Here is an 18,527-nt window from a genome sequence, read left to right as displayed (position 1 = left end):
CCTATCTGCACTGTGCGGGGAGGGAGTTCTACACTGCTGCCGACCCCCTCCCTCAACCTCTTGAACATTCCCGTGCCAAATAATGCAAGTGCGTCACTTTTCTACATCAGTACCCGAAGACCCAGGACCAGTACCCGGGGCACCCAGGACCAAGACACAGAACACCTAGGACCAGTACCCGGGGCACCCAGGACCAGTATCCGAGGCACCCAGGACCAAGACATGCGACACCCAGGACTAGTACCCGGGGCACCCAGGACCAGTGCCCGGGGCGCCCAAGACCAGTACTCTTCACTCAGCAGGCACTCCCTCCCTGGTACCCAGGCCTTGACCCCGGGGTGACCCAGGGGTGCCACAGGGTCAGAGACCAGTCACGCCGCTGACCAGATGAACCCGAGAACCGTCACGACCCGGGCTGACCCGGCTTGCCTGGTAGCTTCCCCTCCCACATCGTCCCTGCATTCAGCACCGCCACTCCCTACCCTGTCATTTTTTTCCTTCTCCCTCCGTCCTACCTCGCCCCCCCCCCCCTCTCTCTCTCTCTCTCTCTCTCTCTCTCCACACACACACACACACATATGCGTACATAAAATTCAGAGCGTATGTCCTCTCCTGACAGGACAAACCCCCCCCCACCACTGAGTGCTAACATCAACAGACGCCGGAGATTTATGCTGATACGCAAGACGTCCGACGAGGTCCTTCATCGCCAGCACTGACTCAGTAAAACGCCATGATCACAGAGCTAAGCACACACACAGTACTAGCGCTGTACTCATTAATACAAAGACGCGAGAGAGATACGCCATAATATACGCATGAAGAACGTTGGCAGACCAGAAATTTGGAGTTCAGTTTCCATTTAGAAATTTCAGTCTGAAGCAAATGGGCAGGCCACACACAGTAAGCTGCAGAAAGTATCTGGGAAAGACAGCACAAATGTCAAGGGCTTACGTCTGTTGTTGAACCTAACCACAAGGGCGCAAGATTGTTCAACCTACTCACAAGGACTCACATCAGTTCAACCTACCTACAAGGACCCACGTCTGTTCAACCTACTCACAAGGGATTACGTCAGTTCAACCTACCCTCGGAAAATATATGGACTTCTTCAAGCCAAATAACTCCAAGGTGTACCAGACTTGCCAGGTTGCACAATATACGATAACCATGGACCTACAGCAACAAACAGGCTGGTAAACCGGGCCCCCTCACCATGGGGTCTTGGTTTCCAGCCAGAGCTGCGGGTGGGAACATGAGCATATGGTAATGTGAATCTGCGTGTACTATCGTTAAGTGTCGTTTCTGAATTTCCATACGACTTTTGCTGGAGAAGGAAGGTTCCTCCGCCCTCTTCGTTGGGGAAGAGAGATGCCCTCGTTCTCTTGTTGGACATGGAAGCTTTCCTTGCCATCTTGTTGGAGAAGGAAGCTTTCCTTGCCATCTTGTTGGAGAAGGATGCTTTCCTTGCCATCTTGTTGGAGAAGGAAGCTTTCCTTGCCATCTTGTTGGAGAAGAAAGCTTTCCCTGCCATCTTGTTGGAGAAGGAAGCTTTCCCTGCCATCTTGTTGGAGAAGGAAGGTCCCCTCGCCCTCTTGTTGGGGGAGGAAGGTCCCCTCGCCCTCTTGATGGAAAGGGAAGGTTTCCTGACCCTGGCCTCAACTGACACAGTTAACAGGCTCATGCTACAGGTACCTGACCTCAGCTGACACGGGTACAGGTTCATGCTACAGGTACCTGACCTCAGCTGACACGGGTACAGGTTCATGCTACAGGTACCTTACCTCAGCTGATACAGGTACAGGTTCATGCTACAGGTACCTTACCTCAGCTGATACAGGTACAGGTTTTGGCAACACGGCACCTGGCCTTAAGTCACACAGGTACCACACAGTCACATGTTTGGGCTACAGGTGCCTGGCCTTAACTCACACAGGTAGTAGCTGGCCTCAGCCCACATAGGTGCAGGTTTACGCCACAGGCACCTGGCCTCATCACACACCAAGTAAATCCTATCATCCCTCATCCTCTCGCTTGCATATACTTACGAGCCCCTCTCGCCACTTCCTAGTCCTCCTACAGGCCGAAAATGCCGTGTAATCACCGTCACCTCCACTGGCATCCCTTCACGCCGTAACTCGAAACCTCCCCTTCACATCCCACACGAGAGGCGGTACTCGAGGATGTCATCCGCTACACACAAGGTCGTTGCGGTGGGTAGCGTCGGGGGGGTCGTCTTGCATAGCACGACCCACACCGTTCGCCTCCCTCTCTCTCATCAGCGCAACGGACCAGCGACATGCACCACCGCCACAGTGATCTGTCATTTGACTCTCCAATTTCAGTTAATCCTCCCTCTTCCTCTCTCCCTCTCACACACAGTCTCCAGCAGCCCCGGAGAGACCCGGTGGCCTGGTGCTGTCCAGTACATTCATCTTTATATAATGTGATCTCGCCTTCGGCTTCACAATCCTGTTTCTACCGCAAAAAGAGATTATGGCCGCAGTTAACCTCGTCACAGACCACCACATCCTCCTTTCCACAGCATTTAAAGCAATTGGGTAATCCATTTCTTTCTTTTGCCAGATTCCCTCCACCCATCTCTCTAAAAAGAGTGAATGTTCAATCAGATCAGTAGCTCTGTGCAACACAGTATTGTAAATAATCAGTGCCTTCCTGCACTGGGGCTGTGCAACACATACTAACTGTAGATCATCGTAAATAAGCTGTACCTTCCTGCACTGGGGCTGTGCAACACATAGTCGAAAGCTTTCTTCAATAATCTGTACCTTCCTGAACTGAAATTATACTCTTAGATAAGACCCATCATATAAGTATGTAGTATCTACTACGGTGTGCTAGTACAAAGGCCACAATGGATATACAACTACCGGGGTTGAAAGTCTCTTGGAGAAGCCTACGCTCGAATCATACTCTATTTGGCTACATTTTCTGTTCCCTTTGATACATAGGAAAATGGGTCGATATTCGAAAGGAGAACTTAGCTCACTTACACTCTCCGTGTGGAATATGTCACAGACGTCGCTACCACTCTAGGCAGAGTGCGTGTGGCTGAGGAAGATGTCATCTTGATGTTATACGGTCCTCATCTTCCTTGTCATTGTCTACAGTTATCCAAGAGAGATTAAGAATGGGAGACATTCCGCTCGTTCCACTGTCATGAATGTCTCACATACGTTCACAATGTTAAAGAACGTCATTCAGTATCTACAATGCTCCGATAATGTACAGAAAAGCCAAGCACGTACTTAAGTTTATTTGATAATGGTGTAACTGGATCTAGAATATTATTTAAGATGCATCAGTCTAATCCTTGGATCATGAAATTAATCGTATTCGTTCCTTGGCCCCACCATCAAAGCCATATATTCAAGCATGACTGTGAAAGTATTAGTGCGATCTTAAATCTAAGGTGGATGATAAAATCTCAGAGTTCATAAATCCCTTTTGTTACTTAAGGAAAGAAAACACTAACCTGGCCTTTGCATGCGACCAGCATCCTTCCTTCTGTGAACAGTTTCTTAAGAACCCCCCCCCCCCCAAAAAAAAAAGAGCGAAAAATTTCTTGAGGTTACAGGAACAGTGTGAGATCAAGATTGTTTATCACTAAATAAATTTCTGGTGACGAAAAGCCCTTTTCCTCTGACACGATGTTCTGATGTACCAAGAAAAAATAAAAAAAAAAACTGCCGTGATCAAAATTTACAAGAAATAAGAGATTCTGAATCACTGAAAATATCATATTAATAACTTTATACAGTGCCTCCCGACCCTCCCCAGAATCAGGATTGAAACAGTGTACAAATCACCTGCCAGTGTGCAAGAATTTATGCTGTGCTCACGAAGCGTTCAATTTTATCACTTTCGACAGCGGACTATCAGGCAGGACAAGTGAGACCGTTACGACAATTTATGGTTTTAACAGAATATGATGAAAGAAACAAATCACGTTTCTCTTGTCTGAGCTTTAAAAAGTAATACTTTTGGTACCTAGATAAGGGAAGACAGATTGCTCCTTAAAAAGTCTGTGAAAAAGAGGCCTTGAGAGTGGAACACCTCACTCAAAGGCCAATTGTTCTTTCGTATGGTTTCTCTCGGTCCTTCTCTGACTTTAGAGTGTTCAGTGGTCGAGGAAGAGGTCCTTCTCTGATTTAAGAGTGTTCAGTGGTCGAGGAAGAGGTCCTTCCCTGACTTGAGTGTTCAGTGGTCGAGGAAGTGAAAGAGAGAGAGAGAGAGAAATCACTGTGCAAAGGCGTCCTCGTGAGGCCTCCTGTTGTACAGGTCTGGAGGTCGTATTGCCTGCCTTCTGGTGATGGCATCAGTCCTCAACTATCTCTGATCGATCACTGGATGGCCTGCCTCATCCTCCTCTCTGGAGGATCATCGAAGGCCATACAAAAAGGACATAGGTCGTGGTTAAGCGTGACGCAACACAGGCGGCGGGCCAGGAATATAAAAATACAAAAATCGCTCTTGCAGTCGTGCGGGAGTCATTACCAATAAGTACGTAACTAAATCTACGACCCCTCCATTAACGGCTGAAGAACCGTGACCGAATACAGCTTCTTCCTGAAGCGGAGAGTATGAAATGGCGAAACCAAGGTGTTGAGATTCACGCCGATGAAGCGGCTGGCTGAGACGGTAGTAGTAGAGAGGCATCGGCCCACGAAAAAACTTGATATCACAAGTGGTCGACGCCTTGTGAACAGTGACGGTGAAAATATGTTATCGTCTCTGAAACTTCAGGTCTTCTTTCATTCCCTCCTTCCTTGTGAGCTCTTCCTTCTCTTCCCATCTAAAAATAGTCTCTGAAACTTCAGGTCTTCTTTCATTCCCTCCTTCCTTGTGAGCGCTTCTCTGTATTCCCTTCTATAAGTAGTCTCTGAAACTTCAGGTCTTCCTTTGATATTGTTCGTGAATTTCCTTCCTTGTCTACGTTTCCTTATCTTCCATTCTATCTTATCCATTGAAATTCCGGACAAAGAACAGAGTCTTCAAGGAGGCAGTGGGGGGAAAAAAACTTCCTACTATAAGGCAAATGTCACATCAAAGATATCAATATCAAAGCAGCTTGCCTGCAGACCGAACTGTGATGACAGACAAGCCCCTAAAATTAATGTAAAGTATAAGTTGAAGGGTAGTACAAAGAGTATAGTAGTAACGGTATTAGAAGTGATATTTGCAGTGCATAGTAATAACAATAGCATTATCGATGGTAGTGGTGGAGGAAGAAATAGTAGTAGTAGTAGTGATAACCAGTAGTTGAGAAACAACAGTAATTGGAGAAAAAGAGGTAGCAGCACCAGTAGAAGTATTAGCTACAGTCATGTTCCGAGAGTACGTTTGACGCCGGAGCGTAACGACTCTGTCGCAGCGGAAGTAACCGCCCAAGCGGTGTGGTGGAAGCAGCTCCCACAGCAGCAGCAAAGACAGTAACACCACTGGAAGAAAATATGTGTAGAAAATTAATACAAGCAGCTCTTTAATGCTAAATCTAAGAGGCCAAATTGGCGGATTATGAAACTGGATCTTAGCAATTACTTCAATGATAATAGATTCAAAGCCGTGTAAGTTATAACAAAATTACTGACTATAAAAGCGACAAGGGTTCAACAAAACTAAGGATTATCACATTAAATAAATGATCTAACAGATCGGTTGGTGTTAGTAAAGACATTAGCAACAAACTTGGCCGCTGTATATGTAAAGGAAAACATGCAAATACATATCACTGAAGTCCAAAACTTAGGTAATCTGCGCCATCGCAGGTAAAATATTTTGCAAGCGTTTCTCCTCCGCCATCTGCTGTGTTGCTGATCACCTCGGGTAATGACAAATACACTCAAGAGAACACCCAGTGGTCTGTTTTTGTTTACAATTCCTCGTAACATCTTAAGCAAATGGAAGCCATTTACAGTAACTGACAAATGGCACTATGCCATCAATAAGCAAATTAAATTATGACTGTTTGAGAAGAGGAGAGAAGAATTCTTGCACATGACGAAGGGCTTAAAATAACAGTGAACTGAGAATGCAGCACCGGAAATCAGGCAACAGAGGCATTTAAAGGACCCCAAAAAACACAGCACCGTAGTACGACAGGAACTCGTGTGATGGTGCGTGACTTGAGCGGACGTCGACGGAGGTAATAACAATGACGGGAGAGGTTTTTAGGGAGGACAAGACGCAGGCGTTGTACCTGACGGGACTTTGAGAAAGACCCAGCTTATCCCGACGAAGGCGAAGGTGAACTAGTGGGTCGGGCTAGACCCGTGATGCCCCGCAAGCCCCCCCAGGGAAACCACACCATTCTTAAAAACGAACCTTTATTTTTTTTTTTTTATCATCATCACTCTCTTCAAGGTCATAGCCTTGAGGTCGGGTACGTCTCGCTGAAAATGTTCTCTTGACTCGAATGGCGTGGGTAATGATTCAAGCGAAGACGGCTGGTTCATCAAACGGTTTGGAATGATAAATAATTTGGTGGGTCAGGGATACGGCGTCTTCACCTACTCAGATCATGGTGGGTCAGGTTAGAAGCCTTTGTTTCGCATTTTGTTGTGTCATTTTTCACAAAAGAAATCTTGGAAAAATAATCAGAAGCTTGGGGAAAATGACTGATAATTATCTTTGTGTTTTATGAAAATTCTGACAACTCTACGGCACCATTATGGATCAACAAGGACATACATTAAAAACAGACTTTACGAAAAACATTTGCGTTCTGAAATCTTTTGAAAGCTTGAGGGTAAAACGGATTCCAAGAAAATCACTCATTATCCATCATCCCCATACTCTTCTCTAAAAAGTTGAAGGAGCAAGAATAATCTTTTGAAAATGCGTGAAACAAGAAAATATATAGGTAGTCTACTAGCTAATGCGTAAAACAAAAAAACAACGTATGTACTCTACAAGCTAAGTTTCAAATTTTCATAGCCCGTCAAGCATAATTCTTCTAGCATGTAACACCAGGAGTCTGCTCAAGGTCGCTGAATAATTCATTTTCAACGATGTTGTTTGGTGTCGGGAATGGATGGGGTGGGATCCCAACCCGGGAGTGGGTGGGTGGGGTGGGATCCTAATCCTGGGGTACACCACTCTTGAAGGTAGATGGTAAGCAGCAGGGTCAAGTCACGACCCGTGCACAAGGAGGTCCAAAGGTGGTGGTCTCGGAACTCAGTTAACAACCGTTTGGCAAGGCTAACGGTACACCCAACAATAAAAATAAAGATAAAAGACGTCAAGAGTTTTATTTGAACACGGCACGGCTTCAGCTGAACACGTAAAACGTAATAGAGAATTTGCTAACATGTGTGGATGATGATGGAGACAAAAGACGAACATGCTTATATAAAAACAATACATGAATTTCTGAAGATACACGAGTTTTCCAAATGGATATTTTTACAAGCATATATATATATATATATATATATATATATATATATATATATATATATATATATATATATATATATATATCCTTCCTATATATATATATATATATATATATATATATAGGAAGGCAAGTCAAACATTTTACAATTTCACCAAAACTGTTTCTTTGTCCAACAGGAACAACGAGGCAGACTTCGCTCCTACCTCCCGGAGGAGTACCAGATGACCTGCTACAGGAGCTACACCAGGAGGCTCCCCTGAGCACTACCAGTGACATACTGCCGCCTGGTGAGGGCGCTTCCCCTCCCAGCCTAGTAATCCACAAGTGCTGCCCCGAGACTATGGTCTTCGACCACGCCACCAAGGTCTGCCAACCTAGCCAAGACCTCACCTTCAGTGTACCCATATTCACTATCGATTATTACGGCCTGTATATGGAGTCCAACCTCACGCGCGACCAGGTGAGTTGATATGAGAGAGGGAAAGGGGGTTACTTACGGATAGATTTTGCCCAAGAGCAAAGAGGTGTGCTGGCCGCGCAGTTTCCAGTAGCCTTGCTGAGCAGATGAGCAAGCAACACATCGCAGACACAGACCAATCTGTTGAAGAAGATCAAACACCAGTGTTAGGTAAAGCAAAATAATCCAGCAGGAAATATCTAAAATCTACCTTTCCATATCTAACGAAAGTCTACAGCAGTATCAATCCCTTTTTTCGCGTATGGCGATCTCAGCGTCGCTAGCTGTCCAAAAATCTTACACGAGACAGATAAACATTTCATGCATCTTATATTCCCTGTAATTAGCCTCACGTATGACAAGCCTCATTACTAGTCCTTTACGCAACATATATATCCATGAGACTCCTCTCCGTCTGTTTGTACGTGGTTACCGTTCGTAAATGACCTGTATTTTCACAGTTAATCTTCGCCAAGGTCTATCCTGTGTCTGTGGCTTTGTTTTGACAACATCCCTCACTTATAACAGTCTGCAGTTTACTTTCTTCCAGTGACAAGCTGACACTGTGGTGTTACAATTTGGAAAGACAAGGGTCGATAAATCTTTTCAAATTGCTTCGAAAAAAAATAGTTCTAAATCAACATTTCAACCATTCTGTATTTAACCCTAAATCATGTTCATCGCTCTTATTCTTCTCGGCTGCGAAAAAAAAAATAAAATTGAGGAGGTAGGCTATACTTATCCAACATGTTGTTATGTACTGGGAGAAAAGCAGTACTTATAACTTTGTAATATGGGGAGAGGAGTGAAATGGAAAAGGAAACAGGGGGATCAACAGATAGTGACTTCTAGCATCAGAATATTAAACATACAAATACATCTAAATACATTTCATATTTCACATATATCTTATACCACACTATATATAATTCATTACGTTTGAAGAGACTGATTTACTCAAAACCATATTCAGCTTAATGCATGCCATTTTTCCGACAGGAGACCACAACTATGCAGTGTTGTTGGTGAGCTAACCTATCGATGTTAACCTAAAAAGTTCTTTCCCAGTATCGATGTTGACCAAGATGGAAGATAAGATGTGTATTATTGCCAAATGTTGCCCTCAGGTGGAGCTGCAGACGGAGATGTTAACCTGTGAGAAGTACCTACTAGACGTCATACCCGATAAAAAGCCCGAATTTGACTTCCGGGTGCTGGTCACGGGCCACCTGTGGGTGCCCGAGTACGAGTCATATTACGACCCAGACAACTACTGCCTCGAGAACTTCGTCAAGAACGCCAGCGTGAAGGGCTCGCCGCATATCCAAGGCGCTATGGTGTGCATTGTAGAAACGGAAGTGGAGACCTTCGACCCCTCCAAGATCCCCATCAGGAAGTGCTGTATGCACTACGAGGTTGGCTGATGAGCATTTCAGTGCCGAGTTTGTAGGGGCTTTTCTGTAGATTGTAGCAGACTCTGGTTCCATTCCATTATCCAAGACAATGGAGAATGGGTGTGTGCACATGGGGCGATTGTTCATTTGTTACTTTGTTAAGCGCTATGTTCGTGAACGAGCTATAAGTTAGTGCATATCATGTGCACAAACTGTTTATCAGGAAATTTCTTTCCAGTATGAGCTGAAAATATTTCATCTTGACACAATGCAAGTCTCCAGTTTATTTCCACTTTAGAGCTGTAAGCACTAAGTGTATGGATGACTTATGTTTGTAGATGATATTAGATATCATGCCATCAACCTCTTGAGCACATGGGGAGCTTTTAGGTACTTTGATCTGGCCTTTAACACAAGCCGTACTGATCAGGTGACGGCCAGGTCTCCATACTTTTATATGTCCGAATTAGGACATATTACGTCTTCCCATTTAGAGCTTGTATGTGCTAGGAAGCATGCACCTTCCCCGGCAACAATATAAAACCCAGTCGTATGTAACACCTCGATGTCCCATCAGGTATACGACACGACCGCCAGCTGTACCCGGCGGAACAACGTGACGGAATCGCCCTGGCTGGTTCCTATCAGATCTTCGAGTGCACCTTCCAACGACATTCAGCTGGTGGACATTCGCCAGCTTCCCTACTCCAGTACTCACGAGCTGGTAACTCACTTTCAGGTCAGTGTGGGGGGTTGTGGGACGCAAACGAAGATCACTTTTTGTTTATGTAACATGTGAACCGCTAAAAGCAAAGTATTATTCTGGTAATTTCATCGCTTTTTAAAATAATTCTGAAAACTTTTAAAGCTATGTTGATATACAATCATATATCGAAGACCCCTTTAAAAACTAACGTTTACGTTTTTATTGTATATATCTAACCTCCCTATAAAATACTAGTTTGTTTACTTTTCAGTGTTAGTACGTACATAAGTTCCCTTAAAATACTCGCTTTTTTTTTTACTTTTTCATGGTTGTCTCAATATTGTTCCAATACTTTTTCCATCATAATTTTTGACAAAAATACATTTACCACGGAAATACTGCTCTTGTATGTCTCACTAATAAATGTAATCTTCATTAAAAGGAATTTTTGTCTTAAACTGCCTAGAGTAAAAAGTATATAAATGAGCTTTGATAGCTGTTAATGTTCGCTGTGCAGTGGTATGCATTATTATCGGTTTTAACCTCGAACAACTGTGACGTTTATGTTCGTCTGCTCGTAAAGCAACAAAAAAAAAAAAAAATACTTCTTGGAGGCTTTACTGCCATTCAGTCGCATAATTACTTCGCATATCTTTGGTATATTTAAAACAAACGTTATTCATATTCTTGTCAAATGAATGTATTTCATGTGCATATCGCCAAGAGACAAACTACGTTTGATGTGATGTTGCAGCTAGGAAGCCTGTCTGATATTGTGAATATTATCATACGAATTCCTTCCATAAAGAGATGCAGTACTGTATTTCTGAGTCTCGCCGGTGATGTTTTAGTCACTTCAAAGACGCTTTCTCTAAACTACTGTAACTCGCCCGAAAATTCAATGAGCACATTTGTACTTGCTTAAAACTGATGCAAAACAGTTTTGGACAATATGAATACTTAGATTGACATTTAAAATTAACTAGGGGGACTGCACAAAATTAAATGTCAATACTAGATGTCACCAGCTGTGAGAACTTTTAAACCCATGACCGACTCTCTAAAACTACATGAAAACGTCAATCAAGTTCAACTTTGATGGTTCATGCAAACAAAGTGTTAACAGAGTTTTATCATTCCTTCTCCTCTGTCCACCAGACATGTTTGGGAGACCAAATGGGCTGGCAAGTGGATGCCTTCCACGTACAGGAGGAGACAGGTAGCCTCTTCGTGCCCCATCTGGACCGAGTCATACCTGAGAACCAGTATTGCATTGAGGATTTTCACACTAATGGAACACTGGTGCCTATGGTGAGTATGGAGAGGAGCAATACCCAGAGGGGTGACACAGGTGCCTATGGTGAGTACAGCCAGGAGCAATACCCAGAAGGCAGACACTGGTGCCTATGGTAAGTAGAGAGAGGAGCAATATCCAGAGGGCAGACACTGGTGCCCATGGTGTGTAGGAAGAGGAGCAATACCCATAGGGCAGACACTGGTGCCTATGGTTAGTATGGAGAGGAGGAATAACCAGGGAGCTAGAGAAAACAGACAGAGATAGAGAGGATAAGCAAAGAGGAGATAAAAGGATCTATAAATGGGGTTGGGTGGGAAAAAAGACAGGGAAAGGATGATGAGAAGCTGAGAGAGGATAATAAGAAAGGGTAAGAGACAAATAACCAAAAGTAAATGTGGAAGGGGTGTAGAAAGAAATGATACTGGAATAAACTTTAGGTCTTGAAAGTATAAATATGAAATATATGTAGAGCCCCTTATTATCCTTACGAATCCAATGAAAAGGTAATTCCCATGGCTATTGATATTCCTTTGCTTATACAGGCGTACATTTGCGTGAGTGTAGCTGAAAAGCAGCAACTGCACCGCCTCCAGACTCCAGGGTGTCAGACAGAGGCCTGTGTGCCAAAATGCTGCCAGTTTGGGGAAATAATCGATGCTGCCTCTAACGACTGTGTCCCAGCCAAGGAGTACCTCTTTATTCCCACAATCTGGCATGACAATAACACACGCACCATGGTAAGACTCCTTGCACGAAATCATGTATTTTAGCAACATGCTGAGCACAGCAACAACTCTCAAACCCCTCTCACAAGTGAATTCCTAAAGTTCATTCCTGTAGGATTACAGTGTGATTTATTTACACTATATGTCATTTACTTTATATATAGGCTGAATGTCAACCAAGGATAAATTTCATGTCTAACATTATTTTCAGCTTATAGTAAGTGCAAATACTCCATACTTTTCTCTTAAGTTTAGCAGCACCTGCATCAAGAATAAACAAAATCTAAGCACTGTGTAACTGCACAAACTACCTTTGCCCACTTTGAGGAGGTACCTCAGGTATCTTTTTGATCTTTAAGCCCAGGACAATGTTATACATCAAACTGACAGTCCAAAAAGCCATATATGAAAGATAAAGTAGAAAATAAACTTGTGACCTCATCCCACTATATCCATCTTTCCTCATGATCAACTGGTTTCCATTTCCCAAACACTGTTCATTTCCTGGATAACATTTTTTTTTTTTTTTTGAGGACTCCAAAACATCAAGTTGATTTCCCCTTAATCATAATTCTCTAGGATGACATACCATCTAATCATGTAAGAGAGTTCAACAGCCTCCTGCACCATCCTAACAGAACCTTAATGTTCTTTTTGTTAAGAAATATTACGTACCTCATACATGTAACATTCACAAAACATTTCCTTATTGTATTTACCTAGCATTCTTCCTTGCCTATGCTTTTCCTTAGCTTCCCTCAAACAAAACACTATAGCATCATGCTCAACACCTAATTTGTTCCTTGGAATGTAATGCCAGAAGCCAGTCTCACACTGCGAATGTGAATCTGTTCTTCATTGCCTCATTAACTGTGTTCATTTTCTCAACACTTACTTTCACATACAGGATGCTATGGTATAGCCTAACTTACTTTCATATACAGGATGCCATGATACAACCTAAATTTTTGCAACCACTCAGTCATATATTCACAAGGGTCTTAAATTTCCAAATTTTGATGAGTTTTCTTCTCTCATGTTCAAGGCTCCAGTCATGGATGAAAGTCCACATCAAGGCTGGGCCTTAATTGAAATATAAAGAGGTTGATGGAAGGGATAAAAGAAGAGACAAAGAAAAGTATTTACGAATTTTGGAGGAAGTGAAAAATTGGTCTTTTAAAAAGTGCAGTAATAGTCGTTGGGAAAGACATGAGAGGGTAACAACTTCCAAAGCTTAAGGTGTAGGGAAAGGACCACTTATCAAAATGGCCCAACCTTGAATTACCAACAGCCACATACTAATCATGTACTGCAGTAGCTTGCTGGGTTTTGCATGGCCTAACTAATGTTGCAGGCACACAAGCAGCCAGCTCTTATGAGCAGAAGTCAAATAATACCTACAGAAAAGCGGTAAAGAACAAAAATTGCAGCTTAGGGCAAGAGGGTCAAGTTTTGAAGCAAGCCTGGCAGCATCTATGATCTGTCATCCCTTAAAGAAATCCTAAATTCAACTCCAACTCTTAACACTAAGCCACATGTCCACGTTCTACATGATTTTATCATTGAATTATAAAAGGTAATGATAAAACAAATTACATATTAGCTCACAAGGAATTAGGTTCACATTGTGTGAGATTTTACCCTTGATTTGTTTAAAGACCGTAAGACATGCCATTTCATTGCTTTGAAGTTTTCATACATCACTATCTCTAACAAAGTACACCCAACCTATCTAGACTAACAAGTTTTACAATCTCAGTCCAAATATCTCACTGAAGTAATGATTTAAACAAAAACATATCAGATTTCTTCCTAGTTTCCTGCCTTTTGGCTGGACTATAACAGTCCTGCCTCATATCTTAACACAGTTATCAAAAAAAGACTAGTTAATGAAGCTGTCATTTCATAATATGATCATATCTTCACCTATAATCACCTGTTAACTATTTTGCCATTATAGGGAGAGAATTCTACAATTGTTTGAACTCATATTCTGAAATTTCTTTCCTTTTCTATAAAATCTTAGTTTTTTAAAATGTCTGTATTCACCATTTCATCACTCAGCTCATTCAACTCTCTCATGTGACACATATAATTTTCCTTTTTCTTTCACTTTTTAATCTGAACTTAAGTATATCCTTTCAGTGATCTTTGTTAATTTTAAAGGATTTAAAATTGTAGCTTATTTCTTATTTGCTTTTTTATTCACCATTAACAGCTGCTCGATGCAGACTTTCAGCATGGGTTCCCCGAGTGTGAGGTTCAGCTGACATATCCCAATGAACGGGTGGAGCTAATGGAGAAAGGGTCACTCCGTTATGTCACTAACAACACGGATGAGTGTGAGCCTGAGCAGGTCTTTTCCATACCCCGGGGCGAGTTCTGCGTGGATCAGGTACAACAAGTGTTTATATTGTAGCTGGGTATGCTAAAGAAGGTGAAGTTGAGCCAAAGGAATATGGTATGTCAGTGTTAATATGAATGACAAATGTTTTAATATTGTACTGATGGCAAAGGTTACTGGTGCTCCCTTGTAGCAACCATTCATTGATATGACAATGATGGCATATGAGTATTACTGTTTTCCTCAGTGGTAAGCAAACAGTATTGCAGTTGTAACTAATGTATATTAATGAGTTTCTCAAAAGTGAATATATCTACATTATTTATGTATCCCTTTAGAATAGGAAAGAGAAAACTGCCCATGTAAGTCCTGCAAGCTGAAGTAGGCAACTAAAGGGAGCAGGAGCTGGTAATCCTTCCCGGCATATTACTTTCCAGGAGGAACAGAAGAAAGAGCCAAATAAGGATCTTTTATCCTCTAAAGCTCAGTCATCTGTTCTGGACACTACCTCACTCATGCAGGAAATTGCAAACATGTATAAGAAAAAGATCTATTAAATGATTATACAGGCTTATCTAGACTCCTTTTTTGATAATGTAAAGTAAATGCAAAGTGTGTACATATCATTACCACTGTTACTTCAGTGCCCATATTTGTATGACATCAACATAAAAAGTGTACATACATCACAAAATTACACATTATCTTTTATACAGATAATACTAGGTTCACATTTCCTAAACTTGTTTTCAGATTTTCTTAAAAGCTAACAAGTTAGAAAAAAAAATAGTGTCCCTTTGTTTACCTGGTTTTATCTCTACATCTTACTTGGCAGGTTTACTACTCAACTGGTGAGGTGAAGCAAGGGGCTGGATTCTGCTTTAGTGATAAATGGGACCACCTTGGCAACCTGGAGAAGCACGAGGTTAACTACATCTACTCAGTGTTTCTAGCTATATCCGACCTCTTTATCCTTGTGTCGTTTATTGTTTACCTCACTGTCCCAGACCAAAACAAGCGTGGTCTCAACAAGAATGTAAGCAAGAAATTTTCTAAAATTTGTCTACTCTTCTAATTCTAAAAATAAATAGAAATGTTGAAATATACACATAAAGGGCTTACAAAAATTTTGATTCATTTAATATGACAATAAGTACTGGTTTACTTATATGAATATTAGCTAATAATAATAATAATAGCTACATACATGTATTTGGGAAAAAGCTTTTACCTTTGTTCAGCCTCCTAATTTAAACTATCAATATTACAGAAGCCTTTAAACTTCTGAGAGCTAACAGCATTTAGGCAACTACTTATTTCATTCAGCATGTTCCACCTGTCAACAGCTCTCTTACTAGAGCATCCTCTTACATTCTTCTTGATCCTTTTCTTCCCTACTACCTGTTATGAACTCTATTTTTGAGATTCCTCATTCACTTAAAAAACTGGTTAGATATTCCCGTCTGTTTAGAACTGGTTATCACGTCACCTTTCAACTCCTTCCCTCTGGTGTGGGCTGTTAAAAGGCTTCTCTCTCCTCATAACTCTTCCTAATTTTTTTTCTTAAACTTTTATGTAAGCCCTCAGACTATCAGACTATCCTTCTCCATTCCAGTTTTTTGAGAAAGTATTTGTGTGCAAAGCAGGGTGTGTTTGCTTAGACTTTCTTCCATTTCATTCCTCCATCTTTTTCTTGATCAGCCTTGTGAGTAAAGTGTAAGCTTCTGTTTTCTTTGCATTACATTTTTACTCATTGTCTTATTCATTAATTTCTAACTCTCTCCTTTCTCATGCAATTGTTTTCAGGGCTCTCAGTCCACCTGCTTGTATTCTGCTGAAGTCTTTTAAAGTCACTACTTAGTTCTCTATTCTGCATAGTGGTAAAACTGTGTATGATACACTTGTAAACCTGGTATGTAATGCATGTACATTTGATATTTCACTATTGTTTCTGTTTGACATCCTACTTTAGAGTACTCCCAAGCAATTTATTTTGCTCTGCAGTTCTCTACTTGCCCTTTGTTAAAACATTCATATCGGCCTATTCCATTTTGTATAAGCCGAGTACTCTCTTCTTTCTGTTATTCTTGCTCCTGCTTGCATGTACCAATAAGTTCCAGCAGTTAATTGCTTTTTCTAAATCCCTAGTACTTTTCTTTCAGTATCCTATATCATCTGCACAGACCATAATATCTCCTGCTCCTTGTCTTATATATGTTCTCAGAATTTCTTTATACTGTAGTATGTACCCAATAAGATAAAATAATATCTTCTGTAACATTAGTGGTCGTGCCAAATCACATATTTTTATGTAATATTCTTGCATTATACTGTATAATCAAGAATCATGCATAATTTTTTAAGCTCTTTTCAGTCTACCTTATTCATAATTTTTCTCACTGCAATATAACTTAGCCCTTGCTGCCATGTCTAAGGTTTTCTGCAGGTCTACAAATGGAACATATAAATTTTACCTGAGGTTTCTGTTATTGTCCTTCAAACCAAATATCATCCTTTGTTTCCATTTTTTTCACCACCCATAGGGAATGTATCCACAATATTTTTTGCAGGCTTGAAAATACTAACAAAAATCAAGCACAAATTTGTGTCCCCACTAGTCCATACCTTTATCTGGCCCTATCGAAAGTAGATCTTTATTTTGCTTGACCTGGTTACCCTTTGCTATCCCTTCTTTCTTATTGTCTCATTCATTCCATACCTCACAGTTAGCATCCAGCTACTTACTACTTAAACACCGTTCTCTCTTAAAGGTTTCGACATTCAGCCAACCAATCCATGTTCCTAGAAATGTGGCTTTGTCTACAGTTTTCCTAGATTCATCTTCTGCTGTTTGGACTCTGCATTTAACCTTTTGTCACTTCCTTTTTCATCATGTAATCTCAAAAAATGCCTAGTTACTTCACTTACGTAAACTCCAGATGTGATATTTTCAACTTCCAGGTTATGCTGTTCTTGGAGAAAAGATCCACTGGAGTTATGATGTGCCTCTGACCTAAAAGTGTCCATTGGCATATTGGTAAAGAAAGTTCTGAACTCTATGATATTGTAGTCTTATGACTCATTACTCTCAAATGTGTATAATTAATTTCAAATGTATCTCACCACAGGTAAAGCTGGCTCACTCTGTGCTGGGCCGCATCCTCCTCTGTTTCCTCTTCAGTTTATTCTTTGCCTATTTGTTCCTCATTGTCATCAAGCTCTTCTCCGACCCAATTAACCTTGCCAGTCCAAACGCCTGTGTTGCTGTTGGTAGGTATAAGGGTGATTCATGTTTTATGTTTCATTCCTAGTGATAACAATCTGCTTCAATTCACACATTCTTTATATGTGTATAAATACATATATCTATGAAATACTGCTATGTCACTGCTATGTCAATGTGATTAAATTCGTAGTTATTCACACTATAACTGTTTTGCGAAAGGATAGTGTGCATGTAGATACAGTACAGATCACTTGAAAAGTTGATCTTTTCTTTGCAGGTGTGTGTATGTATATGTTTTTCATGGCTACCTTTTTCTGGCTGAATGTCCTGTGCTTTGAGCTGTGGTGGAAGTGCGCAAGGTAGGTTGATGATTGTGCTTCAAGATAAAAAGCACTTTTCCTTCTTGGACAGCTTGGATGCCTAAAAATTATTTAATTTTCCAGGTTTCTCCCAACTTACATGGCAACATATTGAACCTTTTCTTAAATATTCTTAGATTTCATCTTGAACCTTTTCTTACATATGCCTATATCTGATGTCTACTTTCAGTAATCCAAGAATTAGCAAATTTACTTTCTGCCTGATGGTGCATTATGCTATGCAGTGCACAGGTAGTTTTATTTACTGTGCACAGCGAAGTATATTGTGCTGCTGTGAGTGAGTAACTAAACTCATTGTGTTCTTTCTTGAGGTACAGAATAGAAATTTTCTTTTTTTTTTTTCATACTATTCGCCATTTCCCGCGATAGCGAGGTAGCGTTAAGAACAGAGGACTGGGCCTTTGAGGGAATATCCTCACCTGGCCCTCTTCTCTGTTCCTTCTTTTGGAAAATTAAAAAAAAAAAAAAAAACGAGAGGGGAGGATTTCCAGCCCCCCGCTGGAATTTTTTTTATACATACAAAAGCTTTATTCTATTTGGGTAAAATATGTATGAGAGAGAAATGAACAAAGAAATAG

At 41.2% G+C, this 18,527-nt stretch overlaps 1 protein-coding gene and 1 long non-coding RNA gene across 4 annotated transcripts in view; one reads left to right on the top strand and one right to left on the bottom strand.

The window, feature by feature from the left end:
* LOC139761633 (uncharacterized) overlaps positions 1–18,527 on the bottom strand; it is a 241,978-nt gene that overhangs the window by 104,310 nt on the left and 119,141 nt on the right. For both annotated transcript variants that reach the window (XR_011715568.1, XR_011715567.1), the window contains exon 3: positions 7,918–8,018. This is a non-coding gene — a long non-coding RNA (uncharacterized lncRNA). The remainder of the gene's footprint in view (positions 1–7,917; positions 8,019–18,527) is intronic.
* Positions 1–18,527, top strand: part of LOC139761629 (uncharacterized) — a 124,409-nt gene that overhangs the window by 81,823 nt on the left and 24,059 nt on the right. For both annotated transcript variants that reach the window (XM_071685911.1, XM_071685910.1), the window contains exons 3-11: positions 7,597–7,880; positions 9,005–9,292; positions 9,849–10,010; positions 11,136–11,288; positions 11,817–12,011; positions 14,218–14,394; positions 15,179–15,379; positions 17,472–17,613; positions 17,847–17,928. In XM_071685911.1, the coding sequence (XP_071542012.1) occupies positions 7,597–7,880; positions 9,005–9,292; positions 9,849–10,010; positions 11,136–11,288; positions 11,817–12,011; positions 14,218–14,394; positions 15,179–15,379; positions 17,472–17,613; positions 17,847–17,928 (1,684 nt within the window). The remainder of the gene's footprint in view (positions 1–7,596; positions 7,881–9,004; positions 9,293–9,848; positions 10,011–11,135; positions 11,289–11,816; positions 12,012–14,217; positions 14,395–15,178; positions 15,380–17,471; positions 17,614–17,846; positions 17,929–18,527) is intronic.

The sequence above is a fragment of the Panulirus ornatus genome, chromosome 41, assembly GCF_036320965.1.
Source record: "Panulirus ornatus isolate Po-2019 chromosome 41, ASM3632096v1, whole genome shotgun sequence".
Taxonomy (NCBI): domain Eukaryota; kingdom Metazoa; phylum Arthropoda; class Malacostraca; order Decapoda; family Palinuridae; genus Panulirus; species Panulirus ornatus.
This window is presented reverse-complemented; position numbering and strand designations above follow the sequence as displayed.